This window comes from Bos taurus, chromosome 13, assembly GCF_002263795.3.
Source record: "Bos taurus isolate L1 Dominette 01449 registration number 42190680 breed Hereford chromosome 13, ARS-UCD2.0, whole genome shotgun sequence".
Lineage (NCBI taxonomy): Eukaryota > Metazoa > Chordata > Mammalia > Artiodactyla > Bovidae > Bos > Bos taurus.
Genome location: NC_037340.1, coordinates 53700781 through 53718027, shown reverse-complemented (window position 1 = coordinate 53718027; position 17247 = coordinate 53700781). Strand labels below are relative to the sequence as shown.

General features: G+C 57.1%; 1 protein-coding gene across 4 annotated transcripts in view; it reads left to right on the top strand.

Moving 5' to 3' along the window:
- Positions 1 to 17247, top strand: part of MYT1 (myelin transcription factor 1) — a 61375-nt gene that overhangs the window by 25790 nt on the left and 18338 nt on the right. For 2 of the 4 annotated variants that reach the window (XM_010811386.3, XM_015474129.2), the window contains exons 4-13: positions 955 to 985; positions 6094 to 6156; positions 6878 to 7125; positions 8346 to 9164; positions 10397 to 10531; positions 10998 to 11088; positions 12115 to 12228; positions 13851 to 14065; positions 15925 to 16112; positions 16611 to 16880. In XM_010811386.3, the coding sequence (XP_010809688.1) occupies positions 955 to 985; positions 6094 to 6156; positions 6878 to 7125; positions 8346 to 9164; positions 10397 to 10531; positions 10998 to 11088; positions 12115 to 12228; positions 13851 to 14065; positions 15925 to 16112; positions 16611 to 16880 (2174 nt within the window). The remainder of the gene's footprint in view (positions 1 to 954; positions 986 to 6093; positions 6157 to 6877; positions 7126 to 8345; positions 9165 to 10396; positions 10532 to 10997; positions 11089 to 12114; positions 12229 to 13850; positions 14066 to 15924; positions 16113 to 16610; positions 16881 to 17247) is intronic. The other 2 variants (XM_025000370.2, NM_001192062.1) reach the window with 1 other exon arrangement.

Below are 17247 nucleotides of genomic sequence, written 5' to 3'. Positions count from 1 at the left end.
CAAGAGTCCCGGGTCCTGAAGCTATAAATGCCACTCCCAGCAGCTGTCCTCAGGAGAATAGAGTCCTGGAGCAGTGCCTCGGCCCTGGGATGCACCTCCCCTGCTCTGGGCACCTGGGGCTTCAGGTACCTGGTGGCTCCAGGGCTCCTCAGCCTTGGGCTGCCTAAGAGGGCTACCAGGGAGGCTTTAGGGCCAGAGGTACCTGTGGGGATGGAAATGAGGAGCAGACCTAGCTCTCCAGAGGGGGAAACAAAGCTGCATTAGACCTGCTCTGTTTGGAAAGGAAAGGCCGCCAGCCTTGCATCACCAGTCTCTCTGCTCCCAGGATATTAGTCTTCGTGCTGGAGGGGGTGGGGATGTCATTGGTTGAACTGGCAGTGGGGTGGGGAGAGGGGCGGAGGCCCTTCTTGCTCTGCAGGGATCAAGCCCTGACCCCTTGGCAAGCCTCACCTCCCCAACACCACGGGGTACATGCTGCTCCTGTATATGGGTGGCCTTCAAGGAGGGGCTGGGCGCCCTGAGCTTCCTGTGTCTGCCAGTCAGACTCCAGAAGTTTTTGCCCAGTGGCCCATCCCTGAGGGACCAGTTTCTTGGGCCACCTTCTGTTCTTTGTCTGGCTTTATCTGCTGGGGGGTTTCTAACCAGACACTGACTTCTACATGCAATTAGGAAAGAGACCCTGTCCTGCCTGGATGGCCCACAGAGCCTGTCTTGTGTGGGGCCTCTGTCTGAGTCTGTAAATCCAGGAGCCCCCAGGGAGGGTCTGGCAGGGGCACCGGCTTGGGGGACCGTGGATTCACTAGACCCCAGAGGATATTCCAGGGGGCCGGGGAACATGGGATTCAGGTCTAAGGGGAATTGCCTCCACGCTTCAGCCCACTTGTGCTGTAGGACAATGTGCCTTTTTCAATTCTACTTGCACACAAGTTCCCTGTTTCTCCTTCTCTCACTCAGCTCCCCTGGAGCCCACAGGAGCCGACCTCAGGTAAGATGTGGTGCTCGCTGGTGACCCCCTTTGTCCTAAAATGGCCTGCCAGGCACTTCGAATTGCCCAGTTGCCCCTGAGCCCCCTGCTTTCTGTGACAAGGTAGCTCCCCTTCTGGCCTGTGTCCAGCCGTCCTCGCCCTGCCTTGTCCTCTGGCCCCGTGTCCTGGTGCCACCATGCAGCCAGCCTTGCACGGGGGCACAGAAGTGCTGACAGCGGGTCCCCAGGACCTCCTGGCACCGTGGTCCTCAGCCAGCAACAAGGTGCTGTCTTAGTGGTTCCTTGACCAGAGACAAGGGTCCGGGTGTCCCACACCCAAGTCTTCCACTGGACTGAGAGCAGCAGTGGCCTGTGTGTCGGCTGAGCTCTGTGACTTTCCAGATCCCGGGCCGGTCTCTCGGGGCACATCCTGAGCAGGAGGGAGATGGACACACAGGGCTTTGCTGGTTGAAGCAGGAGGGGCCGGCCCTCTTCCTTGGAGGTAGACTTCCCTGTCTGCAGACATCTGTCCTGGGCTTGGCTGAAGGCTTTGTGTGTGGGGCGTGGGGAGGGGCTTAGGGAGGCCAGAGAGACCACACCCCGCCCGCAGCACCACCCACTTGGCCTTTGGACCGGAGGCTCTGTGGATCTAGGCTCTCCTCAGGTCTGCCTGCCAGCCCTGGGCTATTTTGCCCAAGCAGAGATCCAGTGAACAGTGTCCAGTGAGTGGCCAATAATAGCAGCCTCCCATACCCCGTCTTTTCTGAAGAGGGGTCGTGGTGACGCATCTGGGTCAGAGCACTAGAGAAGGAAGGGAGGGCCCCAGTGTACCTGGTCCAATTTTATAAACATCCTGGGAGCTGGGGCCAGACTTCAACTTGTGACTGAGGTAACCTGCCCAAGGCCACTTGGAGGGATGGAGGGACTCTGAGTGTTCCCTCCTGCCCCTGGGGCTGCTCTGCCCATGCAGTGGGGTCAGGCGTGACACCCACACCCTGATGGCAGGTCTGTGGGCTTCCAGACTGGTGGCTGGAGACAGACAGAGCTTTCTAGACACTGAGGGAGGGGCTGCTCTTCTGTGGGGCCACTGCCCCTGCCTGGAGTGACTCCACAGAGCTGCGCGGGCCTAGGGCATTGGCCACATCCATATTCTCAGAGGTGAAGTCTCTCACTGGACAGTGAGCACAGCTGGGGCTGGCCCACCTTATTCTTAACCAGGCAGTAGTCAAGTGGTTGGCCTTTGCCAGTCAGGAATATGAGGACCCCAAACATGCCAGCGTGTCTCTAGCCTCTGAGGCTGTAACATGGAGGCGGGAGGGCAGAGGGCCTGGGAGGGGTGCTCAGAGCCCCACAGGTGGCAGGTGCTGCAGTGGCTGCACCGTGCCGTCTGAGCTCAGGGACTCTCATGGAAGCACCGGCTGGGGGTGGTGTGGCCCCACGTGTGAAGTGGAGAAACTGAGGCTCAGAGTATAACAGCTCATGCAGTCAGAAGAGTTGAATCACACACCCTCCTACACAAAGACTGGTTGTGGTTGCACGGCTGGAGGGTGGGATGGGTGGGGACAGAAGCCAAGCCAGGCCCCTGGGAGCTGCCTGGAGGGTTGGGGCCTGTGCTGCTCGGAGCAGCACAGGCTGGAGAGCAGGTCTCCCGGAGGACGCGCTGCTCCCCTGGGGCCATGTGATGTTCACCTGAGGACCTCCTGGGGACAGCAAGGGGGAGGAGGCTGTACACGGGACTTGAGCTTCAGTAACAGTGTTACTTTTGGCAACAGATACAGTAAGGGAGGAAGTTGGAAAGGCAAACCAAAGGGCTAGGTTTCTCTTGACACTTTGAAGCCAAAGTGACCCCAAAATAGATTTGTTTTGAAATCTGTACACAACCAGCATAAGGGATTGTGTGACCATCCAGGTTTTGTCCACTTTTGTTGATCTCGTGGTCTCACCCTGTTTACTTGGTAAGGGTGAGACCCGTATGCAATCTGATGGGGAAACTGGGGAGAAATGTTCTGGCGACAAATGTTCTCAGCAATCCTTCCTGTTTCGAAGAATCGATGCTCAGAGGAAAATGGCTCCTCTGTGCTAAGGAGCCATATGTGGTCCACCTGGAACTTGCCTCTCAGGCCTGAGCAATGCACTGAGATTGCGTGTTCAGCCCGTGGGCAGGGACAGGTCCTGCAAGCCGGACTCCTCCTCTGGGCACACCAGGCTCTGTGGTGGGACAAGCAGTTGAGCCCCCATTCTGGCGGAGCCTTTGTGGTGGGGCCTTCGTGGTGGATGCTGGCACAGGGAGAATGACCCGTGGAGCAGACTTGCCCCTGGGACGGCAAAGGAATGCTTTCGGAATCACCTGATGGGAGGATGGGTCATGGGGAAGCTGTCCCCGTGGGACTCACTTTGTGGACAAGGGACTTGAACCTGTGGAGCCAGAACCTGTGGGGCTCCCTCCCCCACCACAGTGGCCCCCTCCTCTGCTCAAGCAGAGACCCTGGGAGCAGCTTGCTCTCGCATCGTGGTTGCTAGGACACAAGCCAGGACTGAGCAGGACTCTCAGCTGCCCCCTCCCACCCGTAGCCCGTCAGTTCTTGCTCTGATTTGAGGCGAGTCCCTGAGAGAAGATGAGAGGTCTGTTGGCCTTTCCGTTTGTGCCAGTGGAGAACGAGTAGACCCTGTCCCTTGTCTCTATGGACTCATCTGCTGTCCCACAGCTGCAGGAGGCAGGATAGGAGGGAAGGAAGTGGGCGGGCCCCTCTCGGAGCACCCTTGGGGCGTCTCCCTCTTCCATGAGAGATGCCTATCTGTCTTGCCTGCACCCTGGTTCCCAGCCTGCCTGTCCTCACCAGAGGGCCTTCTCCTTGAGCCACCAGCCAACTCCCACTAAGAGGACAGAGAGGAGTAGGGAGCCCTCTACCTGCCTCCAGGGGCCGGAGGGAATCCAGTCCCTTACAGGGCTTCTGATGGGATGGGCTCCTCTGCCTTGGCCTGAGACTTACTGTTTATGTTCAGAGCCCCCTGGGCCGTTGCCCGACCCCACTCAGTGCTAACTGAGGGCAGGCCCTCCGGGAGCGCCTCTGCCACACTTGGAGCCAGGTTGGGAAGTCAGGGGAGGGCTCAGCAGGATCCCCCATGCTGGGGGGCTAAGCTCCAGAGGCCTGGACCAGAGCTGGTGCTTCACCCCACCCTCTGGCCCCAAGCACATGGAGGGACCCTACAAGCACAGGGTGCTCACAGGTGGCCTGCTGACACTGCACCCTGGGGCCCTGACTGGCCTCACGTCACTTTCCACGGGTGCTCTCTTGGCTGCCACGTAGGGAGCGGTTTCTTCCGCTTCCTCTCCCAGAGTGCCCCTTGGCAGCTCAGCACATGTGGGCGCACGCCTGGCCTGCTGCCCTGGGAGGAGCTGGCCCTCAGGGCTGGAAGCCAGGCGCCTCTGAACTGGGGGGCGGAGGTGTGGCTTTGAGCAGGTGATGTGTTTGGGGGTAGTGCCAGTACCACAGCAGCTGGCACCTAATTGCCTGATTAACTCTGATTAATCGACTAATTGGGACCTCAGCTTCAAATCCCCAATAACAAGGAGCTTTTGTGGAGTCTTAACGCTAGTACTTGAGAAAGTGGCAGCAAGTGTGGGGCATGGATTTCAGAATGAGAGGCCGTGGGCGGCAGAAGTCCTCTGGGTCTGGAAAGGAAATCACAGTAAAGTCTGCATGCTCCCCTCCCCCCTCCCCTTTCCTCTTCCTCTCCACCCTGTCTCCTTTCATCTCTCCTTTTAAATGCCAGGAGATCAGCCTCAGTGGCGCCATCATGGGGGGCTGCAGGGTGCGTCCCCTGCAGAGACCCTGGCTCTCCCAAAGGCTGCCGATGAGCTGGGGGACAGGGCTCTGCTTGAACAGACAGTTCTGTTTCTCGCTGGTCCATCAATCAGGGTGGCCTGCCAGCTGGTGGGGCCCCATAGTCCTTTGTAGTCAAGTGGGTGATCAGTCAGTGTGTTTGGACAGAGGCCACAGTGGTGTACTCTTCTGGGCCCCAGGAGCCTACAGGTGTCATTGGCCACAGAACTTTCCTTCCTTGGCTCCAGGAGAGCCTGATCGGAGGTGGGGGCTCAGACCTGGTGATGACAAGTTTGTCCATCCTTGGATGGGGGGCACCTTGGAGTGACCCTTCCCAGGAGGAGCTCGGGCTCCCCCTCCTCCCACCACGGCCTCTCCATCTCACCAGCATCCATCTGCTGCTCCACAACAAGGGTGATGTCAGCTCCTTGCTATCCTGGTTCCTTGCACATACCCCCAAGCCCACAGGACACTGGCCTTGAGTGCCTCGCAGTCCTGGGGAGCTGACTCGCAGGGAGATGGGTGCGGTGGGCCGAGCCCTGATGAGCGGTTCCCAGAGTCTGGTTGGTGGATAGATGGAAGTTGTGGAAGGAGCAGGACTCCTGGGCTCTTGCTTCTGTCCCCGGGGTGTGAGCTGCTAGAGGCCAGGCATCATCCTCCCAGCCCCCCGCCCCTGAGGTCTCATGGCAGCTCCTGGGTCATCCGCCCTCATGGTTTCACCTCCCTTGCAGCAGGCTTCAGGCTCTGGAGTGGGGTCTTTGCCACCACACCGCGCCTACCTCCATCGGGATCCTGTGACTTAGGTCAAGGCTGCATGTTGTGGAGTTGTTCTGTCTGTGGGTGCCGCCTCAGTGAGCCAGCCCAGGGCAGCCTTGGCCAGGCCTCACAGCCTCGTGAAGGCCACTGAGAATCCCATGTTTATGCTTTGCCCGTGGGCCAGACTCGGGTGCTGGTTCCAGGAGCACCTCGAGGGCCCTGTTCCCCAGCCCCCTAAAAACCTGGTGGCAGCTTGCCTGCAGTGGGGAGACTCATCGTGGACAAAGGAATCCTGCCTTGATCTCATACACACAGAGCTTTAATTAAACACACTCATGAAACTGTAATGAGCCATTCATTTATTTAAATGGGGTGAGTTATTTCATTAATTTTTTGCGAACTGCAAGCAGCCGTCCTAAGATGAACTGTTTTGGAGACAATCTTCTACTCCCCGGGGGGATGGTCTGGGGTGGGCCCTGAGATTCTGACCCTGTCCCCATGCCACACGGGGCCGCCCCCAGGTGACTGCTCCTGCTTGTCTCCTCCCAGCTGTCCCACCCCTGGATGCACAGGCTCGGGGCATATCCGTGGCAAGTACTCCAGGCACCGAAGGTGAGGAGCTGGCGGGCCCTCAACGGGTTCCTGGGAAAGAGGTTTGGCTGTGGAGGGTGGAGCTCCTCTCCTGCTCTGCGACCCTCTAGAACTGTAGGGATCTAGAACTGTCCCCCTCTGCTCTGGACTGATGAGCTCCGGTGGCCTCTTGTGCAACCCTGAGCCTTTCTGGGTGTCTCCCCAGTGGGGCTGCTCTGAGGCCAGAGGAGGCCTTGTGGGCAACCCAGAACAGAGCCAGCACATGGTGGGGTGACCGTTTTCACTGCTGTCCTCCTGGGGGTCCCAGGGTCCCACTGGACCTCAGGGGCCTCTGATTGTGGTACCCAGTTCAGGGGGTGGATGAGGGTGGGAAGGGTCTGGAGGTGGGAAAGGAAGGTCTGAGTGCTCCTGGGGGCGGTGGGCACGGGGCAGAGTAGCCTGGGCCGGCCCCCATCCCCAGCCATCCCAGAGCGGGTGACTCTGGCGTGGACAGGGCCCCCCGAGGTTAGGGGTCCCCAGGCAAGCAGGAAGTGAAATTTAAAACACAATCTGGTGCTTTTTAATGTGGACACTTACTGTAAAATTTCGAACACATCGATATGCCAGTCTCGCTTTTGGATTTTGGTGGAGGGAGGTGATGAGAGGCAAAGAGAACTTTTCAGGATAGGGGAAGTGCCGCAGAGGGTGAAAGGTCGGGGGACCGGGAGATGCTGAAGGGGGGGCCTGGCCTCCTCCCTTCCAGTTTGCAGAGCTGCCCTCTGGCCAAGAAAAGGAAGCTAGAGGGCCCCGAGGCCGAGCACCTGGGGTCCAAGCGGAAGGCACCCCCGCTGAAGCTGGCTCTGGACGAGGGCTACGGCATGGACAGCGACGGCAGCGAGGACACTGAGGTGAAGGACGCCTCTGTTTCCGATGAATCGGAAGGAACTGTGGAGGAGGACGAGGCCGAGGCGTCGGGACAGGAGGAGATTCATCGCCCTGAGCCAGCTGAAGGTGCTTTGTTGCTCTGTCTCCCCTGAATAAAGGCGCTTAGTGTGGCCCCGGAGAATCGCAGCCTGTGGGCGGGCAGGGCTCCCGCGAGCCAGGAAGCCCTGCTGAGAACAAGTGCCTCTTGTCCAACATTTGGGACTTCCTGGGGAGGGGCCGGCTCTGGGGGCTCAGGGTCTGTGTGTGAACACTGTGCATTTGGATGTGTGTCTGTCTGCGTGTGTGACAGAAGGACGGACAGATGGATGTGGCTGTGGGTCTGTATGGGGTGGTCTTGGACAGACCCGCCCCACTTGGCCTCAAAAGAGCCACCTGGTTGGGGGGCAGGGGTCTGCTTGGCATTAAGGGAGGTGGTGGGGGTGTCCAGGGAAGCTGGGCTGGGCAGTGAGAACTGAGGGGTCTCCTTGCTGTCACCTTCTTCCCTGTATGGCCCCCAGTTCTTGGGAATCACTAGTGTGAAGGTGGGGCATGTCTGTGTTCTGAGACCCTGGCAGACTTGTGGGGTCCTGAGGGTGTGGCAGAGGCCGGAGGCCCAAACCCTCCCCTCCAATACATCCATGTTTCTGGTGTTCTCCCCTTTTGGGATCTGAGCTGGATTCTTACTTCACTTTAGAGCCACAGTAGGGAGAGTTCTTGCAACCCACCTCCCTGCTGGGGACCTGGCTGTGCCCGAGAGGGTGCCGGGTCAGGGACTTGGCCTCCTAGCTTCCTTACACAGGAGGGAGCTCTGTGCTCTGGCTCAGCCCTCCTGAAGGGGGAGCAGGCGGGCTGGCTCTCACATTCTGGGGTCCTTATCCATCACCCAGGGGGCCCGGGTGTGGTGAGCACCCACTGCATCTCAGCCATGGCGATGAAATGACTTAACCTTTAAAAACAGCTTTTACTGCTTCTCAATTATGAAACAGTGTTAAAAGATCTTATGCATTCTGTAGGCTCCATTTTATGAAACACAGATTTGCCTGATTTTAAAAAGTGCACATAACAGGGAGGACTGTTAATCAAAACTATCATTGTAAATCTTAGTTTCAAAAGTACAGCAGTGGTTTCTCCAAGCAGACAAAAACGGCTACATCGATCCTGTTTCTGGGATCTGGTGTCCTCTGGCTGTGGCGGAGTGGGGTGAAGGAACTGGAGCCAGTGGCCTGGAGACACACTCCAGGTGACTCTTAGCCACCCCCCCACCCCCGTTCCCATGTGCCTACCATATGGTTTCTGATTTTGTGTAGGAAGGAGCCCAGTAAAGGCACATTTTGCATCCAATCCCATCAGCAGCCCCTCGGGCTCCTCCAAGGGCAGCTACAGCAGCTATCAGGAAATCATTGCAACTTCTCTCCTAAATTTGGGCCAAATCGCTGAAGAGACCCTGGTTGGTGGAGACTCAGGCCAGGTGGGCACGCCAGGCCTAGTTCAGGAGGCTGAGGAGGAAGCCACCAGTGACGAGGGGGAGAAGGAGGACTTCATCCAGCCGGAGGACGTGGAGGAGGTGATTGAAGTCACCAGTGAGCGCTCCCAGGAGCCGGGTCCCCAGTCTCTGGAGAGTGTGGCCAGTGAGGCATCCAGTAAGCAGAAAGTGATCCTGGGCAACGAGGAGGAAGAGGAGGAGGAGGAGGAGGAGGAGGAAGATGATGATGAGGAGGAAGATGACGAGGAGGACGAGGAAGACGAGGAGGAGGCCCCTCCTGATGTAATCTGCCAGGAGGATGCCCCCCACGTCCCTGTCCCAAAGAGCCCTCAACCCCGGGGCCCGGTGCCTCCCAGCCCCAAGCCTGGGTACTCCGTCCTAGTGGAGGTGCGGTCCGACGACGGCAAAGACGAGGACTCGCGCTCCCAGAAGTCTGCGGTCACAGACGAGTCGGAGATGTACGACATGATGACCCGTGGCAACCTGGGCCTCCTGGAGCAGGCCATTGCCCTGAAGGCCGAGCAGGTGCGGGCTGTCTGTGAGCCGGGATGCCCACCTGCCGAGCAAGGCCCACTGGGCCCGGGCGAGCCGGGGAAGGCAGCGAGGCCCCTGGACGCTGCCCGGAAGAGCTACTGCAGCAAAGGTAGGCTGGGCTCCCAGGGATGCCCGGGACCTGTGGACATGCCCTGAGGATTTCACTGGCTGGGGGGTCATGGGAGGTGGGGGGTGTTGGTCAGACAGACACGGACTGTGGTCGGTGAGGCAGAGGCAGGGCTGGGAGCACCATAAGGGCATTGGCACTGGTCCTCAGGGATCCTGATGCTGAGACACAGGTGCCCACGAGCCCTAGAGGGGCTAGAGGCCAGTGCTAGAGCCCTAGAGGCCAGTGGCAGCGAACTCAGGAGGGCGGTGCCTGGGAGAGGCTTATGAGCCCCTTAGGGTGCCTCTGCCTGCCTGGGGGTCAAAGGACAACCTCCTCCCATTTGAATCAGGCAGAGCCCCCAGGGGCCCTGCCCTCCCTGGGGGTGGGCATTCTGAGCATGGTCTGTGATTTCTGTGTTCTACCAAAGGGGATAATAGCTGCATTGGAAGTTTCCCTGGGTCACTGGCTATGCCCTGGGGACCATGTGCGTCCTGAGAGGTCTTCCCTTCTGCCCCAGACTTACAGTGACCTCTCTGGCCTGTAAAGGCTTAGTGAGGTCAGTAGCTGACATTTGGGGTTAAGTTTCTTCCTAAGCCTTTATTAGCTGCTTTGATTCCCTGGTAGCTCAGACCTTAAAGAGTCTGCCTGCAATGTGGGAGACCTGGGTTTGATTACTGGGTTGGGAAGATCCTCTGGAGAAGGAAATGGCAACCCACTCCAGTATTCTTGCCTGGAAAATTCCATGGACAGAGGAGCCTCGCGGGCTACAGTCCATGAGGTCTCAAAAAAGTTGGACACTACTGAGCAACTTCATTTTGGGTGAGTTACTTAGCTTATGTCTCCCCCTTTTGTGTCAACATGAAGGAAGAGTCCTGGCAGGGGTGTTGCTGCACAGCTTCACTTCTCTGTGGAGGCCTGGGGCTGCGCAGGACATTAGCAGGACAGGGCAGAGGGCACCAGCCGCCATCCAGGTGGTCTTTCTCAAAGGGCTGCAGTCCCACTGTTTGTGGGTTTTCGCCCTCTATGGCCTTTTCCACTTAGACACCCTGGACAGCCCCTCTAGTATCCCCTTGCTGTCCAGCCCTGGTGCCTTTAGGGCTCTTGGGCGGTCTGGTCATCCTCCTCTCTGGATAGCCAGAGTGAAGGCTTGTGAGCTGCACTACCCCCTCCCTGCTCACCACTACCCCCCAGCTTCCTGGCTGCCCTCTGACCCAGAGGCCCTGTGTGTTTAGATCCCTCAAGAACTGAAAAACGTGAGATCAAGTGTCCGACACCAGGCTGTGATGGCACCGGCCATGTCACTGGGCTGTACCCACACCACCGCAGCCTGTCTGGCTGTCCCCACAAGGACAGGATCCCCCCGGAGAGTGAGTAGCTCTGCATGGCTCAGGCTGCCTCTGGTGTTTGGATGGTGCCCACTTTGGGGAATGGCCACACAGAGCCCTGTCCCTCTGAACCGGCATGTCCTGAAGCCCATACTTGAGCCCTACAAGCATGGGGACGTGGAGGGTCCAGTGATTCACCTGGAGATGGCAGCCTGGGTCAGGGTCCCAGGAAGCTGGCCATGGACACGGGCACGCAGGAGGGGAGGCTGGGCTCTGGAGCTGGGGAGGGACCACTTTCTATGTGCTGGGGGCTCAGAAGGAAAAAGGCTGTCCTTACTTCTGTGTGAGGGGCAGTAAGTTGAGAGGAGGGACATTGTAAGGCTGAACTGGTTTCTGCCCTAGAGAGCCAGGGCCACCGTGGGAGGGGTTCTCTGACTGAGCTGAGCCTGGGGCTCCTGGATGCTCCATGGAGGGAGGTGCTCATTGGCTCCCCCCGGTTGTCTTGCAGTCCTGGCCATGCACGAGAACGTGCTCAAGTGCCCCACTCCTGGCTGCACAGGCCAGGGCCACGTGAACAGCAACCGTAACACGCACAGAAGGTATGGGGCTGGACTGGACGTGGTGAGGGCGGTGGCGGGGGCATGCTGTGGGTGCCCCAACCTGGCACATGTCTCAGGCTTGCCCTGTCCCTCTGTGTGCTGCTCTTTGGGGTGAGTGCAAGGTCAGGACAGACCTTTGGTGGGCGCAGAGCAGCACCTGGAGGGGTGGTCACTGGTGCCACTCTGAGGGGATCCTGAGAGACCAGAGTGTGCCTGGAGGAATGGGTGCCTGCAGCCTGGGGTAGAGCCGAGTGGGGACCCTGCCCTGTGGAGATTCGGGAAGCCTCTGGACACTAGCTCTTGCTTAGGGCACAGCCTCAGCATCCGGGCCTAAGCCTGGTTGCTCAGTGGGGTGCTGAGACCCTGGTGCTTCCATTGTCTGCCGTCTTCTGGCCACTGCTTCCCCGAGCCCTGGGCAGCTGTGGCTGTGGCAGTAGGTGCCTTTGCTCCAGTGAGTGACGCTCAGCTGAAAGGACGGCCAGAGTCTTTGAGGTCCAATCACTGAGAAGAGGCTGAACTCCCCAGCACTGCTGTGATGATGTCACCTCCTCTGGTCGATCAGCTTCTTAGTTCGAACAGTCGAAGCCGTATCCATGGTATCTTGGATTAGGTGCTTTCCTGGGAAGGACCTGTGCCCTTCTGCTGTGACCCTGGTGTCCGTGTCCTCCAGGGTCAGCACCCAGTTCATGGCCTGTGGGTGACAGAATTTTAGCAGCTCTGGTTGATGGTGAGGCAAGAGGAGCAAGGTGAGAGGCAGGCCCATCCCCCAGATCCATCCAGAGGAGAGACCTTTGTCTAGAGCCTTGAAGAACTTTAGGATGCATTGTCTCTGTGTGTCTTGGCTTAGAATTTCCAAAAACAGAAACTGAGTGAGCAGCAGGTGCTTTGAGGGCTGAGGACAGAGCTGGGGGAAAGCCCCCTCTATAGGAACGACAGCCTTCCCTGGGCACCTGCTGGTGTCTGGCTCCTGGCTTAGATGGGCGGGGCCTGGGGAAGGGCTCAGCTGTCCTCCTATCCTGTCTCTAGTTTGTCTGGGTGTCCCATTGCTGCTGCCGAAAAATTAGCCAAATCTCATGAGAAGCAACAGCCACAGCCGGGAGAGCCTTCCAAGAATAGCTCCAATTCGGATCGGATCCTCAGGTGAGTGACATGAGCCATAGACCCGGAGGGGTGTTATTGGACCCAGGTTTGTCTACCCGACACATAGTGAGGCCGAACAAACCAAAACTGGGTTGGAGTTTGGAGCAGAGGAAAGTTTATTACAAAAGCCATGGAAGGAGAATGGGTGGCTGGTGCTCAGAACATTCAACTTCCCACTGGCTTTCTGGTGAGGTCTTTACAGACAGTGTGAGGGAAGAGGGTTCGAGATGCATAATAGTTTGTGGACCTTCTTCTGATTGGCTGACGGTGAGGTGGTAGGTGATGTTTCAAGAATCTCAACCTTACGATTCCAACAGTCTGGGGTCCACAGGGTTGTGGTCGGCATGTCGTCACCACTGGGCAAGTGTCTTAGTTTCTGCAGAGTGACTCAGATATGTGTCGGATTGTTCCCTCTGTCTCTTCCAGAGGAACTAGAAGCCCTGTTGTGACTCTGTTGTCCTCTTAACTGACTGACTTGCTCTTTGGAACCTGGAAGGTTGAGGGGGCTTACAGCCTTTTTCCTACACATGAGAAATGAGGACCAGAGGGGCTTTTGTCCCAGGAAGGCCCTGTAAGGCGCAGCCATTAAGTTTAGGCCTCATCTTCCCTTGAGGGTAGCTGAGAGCTCGCCAGCAACTTCTCAGCTGCATTGGCCAGTCCAGAGTGGAGGAGGAGAGCCTGCTCGTGCTCTGGTGGCCTCGCTTTCCCAAGGCCCTTCAGAGCTGGCCTTATCGTGGTTCCAGGGTCTTCTTGGCAACAGGCTCCTCTTTTCCGGTCATGCTCAAATTCTTACAGTGCCTGGCACCTCGGGGCCTCTCCATTGGTCCTTCTTAATTCCACCCTTTCCAGAGTGAAGTCACTGCTTGACTCTAGATGCCTCCTCTGCTTTCCTTCTCTCTGAGCCCCTCACTGGAATGGTACAGACCCCATGGCCTTTCTTTTCTGCTGGTCTCGCTCCTGCCCCGGCCCCTGGGCTGTGGAGGCTGGTGTCTCCACACCATCTCTTGTACATTTAAAAATCTGAGCTCTTCCAGAGCTCCAGTAACAGTGACTGAATGCTTGCAGCAGTGCTTTCATGCCTGTCCTTAACTGGGCAGCAGCCCTTCCAGGGGCATCTTAAGCAACTTTAAGCAGAGGACAGGGAAGGGCTAGGCCACTCCCTTCAAAAAGTGGAGCCCCTGTGCCCTGAGGCTGATTCTCAGAAACACCCCCATATCCCCTCCAGGTGCTCCAGCTCCCTCCTGTCTGGGGAATTGTATTAACAAGTTATTCCACCACCAGAATTCCACTTTGACTGCCCACGACCCTAAAGATGCTCCTCTGGGGCTCCCAGCCAAGGGCTCAGAAACCAGCTCTCCTTTTCCCCTCCTCTGGCTGATGCTGTCTGCAAGGGGATATGTGCTGTTACTTCAAGTCTCCTAGTGCTTCTTCCCCATGGCAGTTCTTCCTGCACATCCCGCAGGCAACCTGTAGTGGCGGGCAGGGGAGGGCCTGCCTGGGTCTCAGTCCACACTGGCCTCTGAGGGATGGCTGGGCTAGGCTATGGCAGAGGGTGCTGGGTTGAATAGCACAGGGTCCTTGTGTCCTGTCTTCATCCTTCTCATCTCCATCCTGCACCCCAGGCCCATGTGCTTCGTGAAGCAGCTTGAGGTCCCTCCATATGGAAGCTACCGGCCCAGCGTGGCCCCCACCACACCCAGGGCCAACCTGGCCAAGGAGCTGGAGAAGTTCTCCAAGGTCACCTTTGACTACGCAAGTTTTGATGCTCAGGTTTTTGGTAAGCGCATGCTTGCCCCAAAGATTCAGACCAGCGAAACCTCACCGAAAGCCTTTAAATGTAAGTTGGGGAAACTGCTCTGGGAGGTGTAGGGTCTGAGGGGCAGAGGAGGAGGAACCCTTCCCCAGGAGCATGTAGGGACTCTCCATCTGGGGCCCCAGCTGTCCCAGTCTACCGTGGTGACTTTCTCAGAGTCTGGGTCTCACCCACGTTGTGGCCTTCACATTCAGCATCAAACTGGATGTGTCTCCTCACTACACGTTGAAACAAAAACAAGTGTGTTATGGTGTGCATGTCCAAAGAGTTAAGCCCAACATCGCTGACATGGTTTACCCTGTGGGTGTGCCCTCCCCCGGCTGTCCTTTCCCAGGCAGTTTATTCCAGCTCAAGGGTGGAGGTCTAGGGAGAGCCACTGTGCTGAGCCTGGATACCCAAAAGATGCTCAGACAGGGACCATCTTGCTGGATACAGTGTGCCATTTGTAATATTAGCAACAAAATTTCTGGGTGCTTGCACTAACAAAATTCATTCCTACAAACCTTTGAGAACAAGCTCTCCTGTCTTTCTAAAAAACTATTCCTATACTTGGGTTTCACTGGGCCTTTGTTGCTATGCAGGCTTTCTCTAGTTGTGGCGAGCGGGGGCTACTCTGTTGCAGTGCACGGGCTTCTCACTTGGTGGCTTTTGTTGCGGAGCACAGGCTCTAGGTGTGCGGGTTTCCGTAGTTGCAGCTTAGAGCATGTGCTCAGTAGCTGTGGCACACCAGCTTAGCTGCTCCTCAGCATGGGGAATCTTTGATCCCCCAGGCTAGGGATCAAACCCATATCTCCTGCATTGGCACTAGACTCTCAACCACTGGACCACCAAGGAAGTCCCCTGTCTTCTTTTGGTCGCTTATTACACTAATTTGTGAGTTGCAAGCCAATTAGCTTGCGTAATACCTACAAAATGGAAAACTGCCCCGATGTACATAAGGTTGGAACCGGCAGCTCATGATGGATGTTCAGATGCCAAAATCAGCAATGATGAGTTTCCTATGAGTTCATACTAGAAACACTGATCAATACAATGGCCAGCTGGAGTGCAGGTATCTCTCCAACTTGTTAGGAGAGGGCTTCATGCAAGGCACCCACTTATACTGGGGCACTGGAAATTTGCTGGTGATATCGTGATTACTCAGAAATCATACCTGAGAGTGATCTTATGGTTACGGCACAGTTACTAGAAAAGATGACATTTTATGCCTTCATGTTTCATGTTCTGTTGTTCAGTAGCTAAGGCCTGTCCAACTCTTTGCAATCCCATGGACTGCAGCATGCCAGGCTCCTCTGTCCTCCACTAATTCCCAAGTTTGTTCAGATTCATGTCCGTTGAGTCGGTGATCCTATCTAAATCTTATCCTCTGCTGCCCCCTTCTCCTTTTGCCTTCAGTCTTTCCCAGCATGAGGGTCTTTTCCAGTGAGTCAACTCTTGGCATCATTATATTTGAGCAACAATGTTATTTACTAAAGCTGTGGCTGTTGAGGAGGTGACACCAAAATCATCCTTTTGAGATATTGTGACAAAATTTGCCTACTTGAATGACACTGTAGACACTCTTCCTATTTACAGACTTTAGTCTCTCAATAAGCATTCACCAATAGATAACTTGTTTTGTTTGCAATATCAAGGATGCTAGCCTGTCTTTGCCCTTTCTGCCCAAGTTATGGTCAAGACAGAAGTGGCCTTCTCAGTACCTGACAAGGATGGGGGCAGATTGGGGTATGCAAGCTCATGGCAGTGGGTGGGTGACCCAGCCCTGGGCCCACCTCCACATAGCTGTGCTCAAAGCCCCCAGCCACCTAAAGCTCCCCTGTGTGTCTTTGTGGCCGCCTCCCGTTCACGTTGTATATCAGCCTGCTGTTGTTCCCTTTTTGCAGCCAAATCTTTCCCAAAGGCCTCTCCCCCCAGGCCCAGCCCCTGCACCTCATCCTCTTCTGCAGGCTTCGACTACGCCCACGATGCAGAGGCCGCGCACATGGCTGCCACTGCCATCCTGAACCTCTCCACGCGCTGCTGGGAGATGCCTGAGAACCTCAGCACGAAGCCACAGGACCTGCCCAGCAAGGTGGGCAAGGCCCCTGCTGGGAGCTCCTTCTGAGGCAGAGAAGGCGGGTGGGGTTTGCAGTCAGGACTATATGCAGCCTGCACAAAGCAGGCTCAGCAAACCCAGCATCTATAAGGGGAGTACCACTCTTTCCTTTTCTCCCTCCTGACCACTGACCCTGCTGGCCAAAGACATTGGATGGGTCCACCTCCCTGAGCACCACGCGCTGTGCCTAAGGGCGCCAAGTGGCTGTACACACCTGTTCCCGCATCTACCGGGATGCGGGCTTCCACTAGTTTTCACGTGTTCCTGTGCCCAGACAGGTGGCCATGTGCAGGGGCTGGTTTTATGGGCTGGAGGCCTTGAGGCAGTGGGTAGAGTGAGTCCACTCAGTCAGCTTCAGGATACTTTCTTCTCAGAGGCTCTTCTCTTCTTTTTGGCCCTGTTCCCTTTGGAGGGAAAATAAGGCACATGTGGGAAGGGATGGTGTCTAATCTAGATGTCACCTTTGCAATGCAGGCCGCGGACATTGAGGTGGATGAGAACGGAACCCTGGACTTGAGCATGCACAAGCACCGCAGGCGGGAGAACACTTTCCCCAGCGGGAGCAGCAGCAGCAGCAGCCCTGGCGTGAAGTCACCTGACGCCTGCCAGCGCCAGAGCAGTACCAGCGCCCCCAGCAGCTCCCTGACCTCACCCCCGTCTAGCCACGCCTCCCGCCAGGATGAGTGGGACCGGCCTCTGGACTACACCAAGCCCAGCCGACCACGAGAGGAGGAGCCTGAGGAGGTGGGTGCTGTCCAGGTGGGAGGTCCAGAGCTGTTGGATGGTTGGAGGAGAAGGGGTTGAGCAGGTGCTGGCGGTCAGCTTGCCTTACCCAAGGGTTGGCATAAACACGCTGGAATCTCCAGGCAGAGGCTCTGTGGGTCCTACCCCTTTCCACACAGGGTTCTGCCTGCTCCGGGCAGCTAAGTCCACCTTCCTGGAGGTGTTTTCACCATTGGCTCAGTTTGTGGCCTTGTCCCCTCCAAGAGGGAGGTGGTCTTCTCACCTCTGGAGAATTAGTGGTCAGCAGCAGTGTGGCTCTCCAAGAGTGTGGAGAGGACAGGGGCGGTTCGGGGGATGATTTCAGGAATGGCCTCAAATTCCTTGGTTT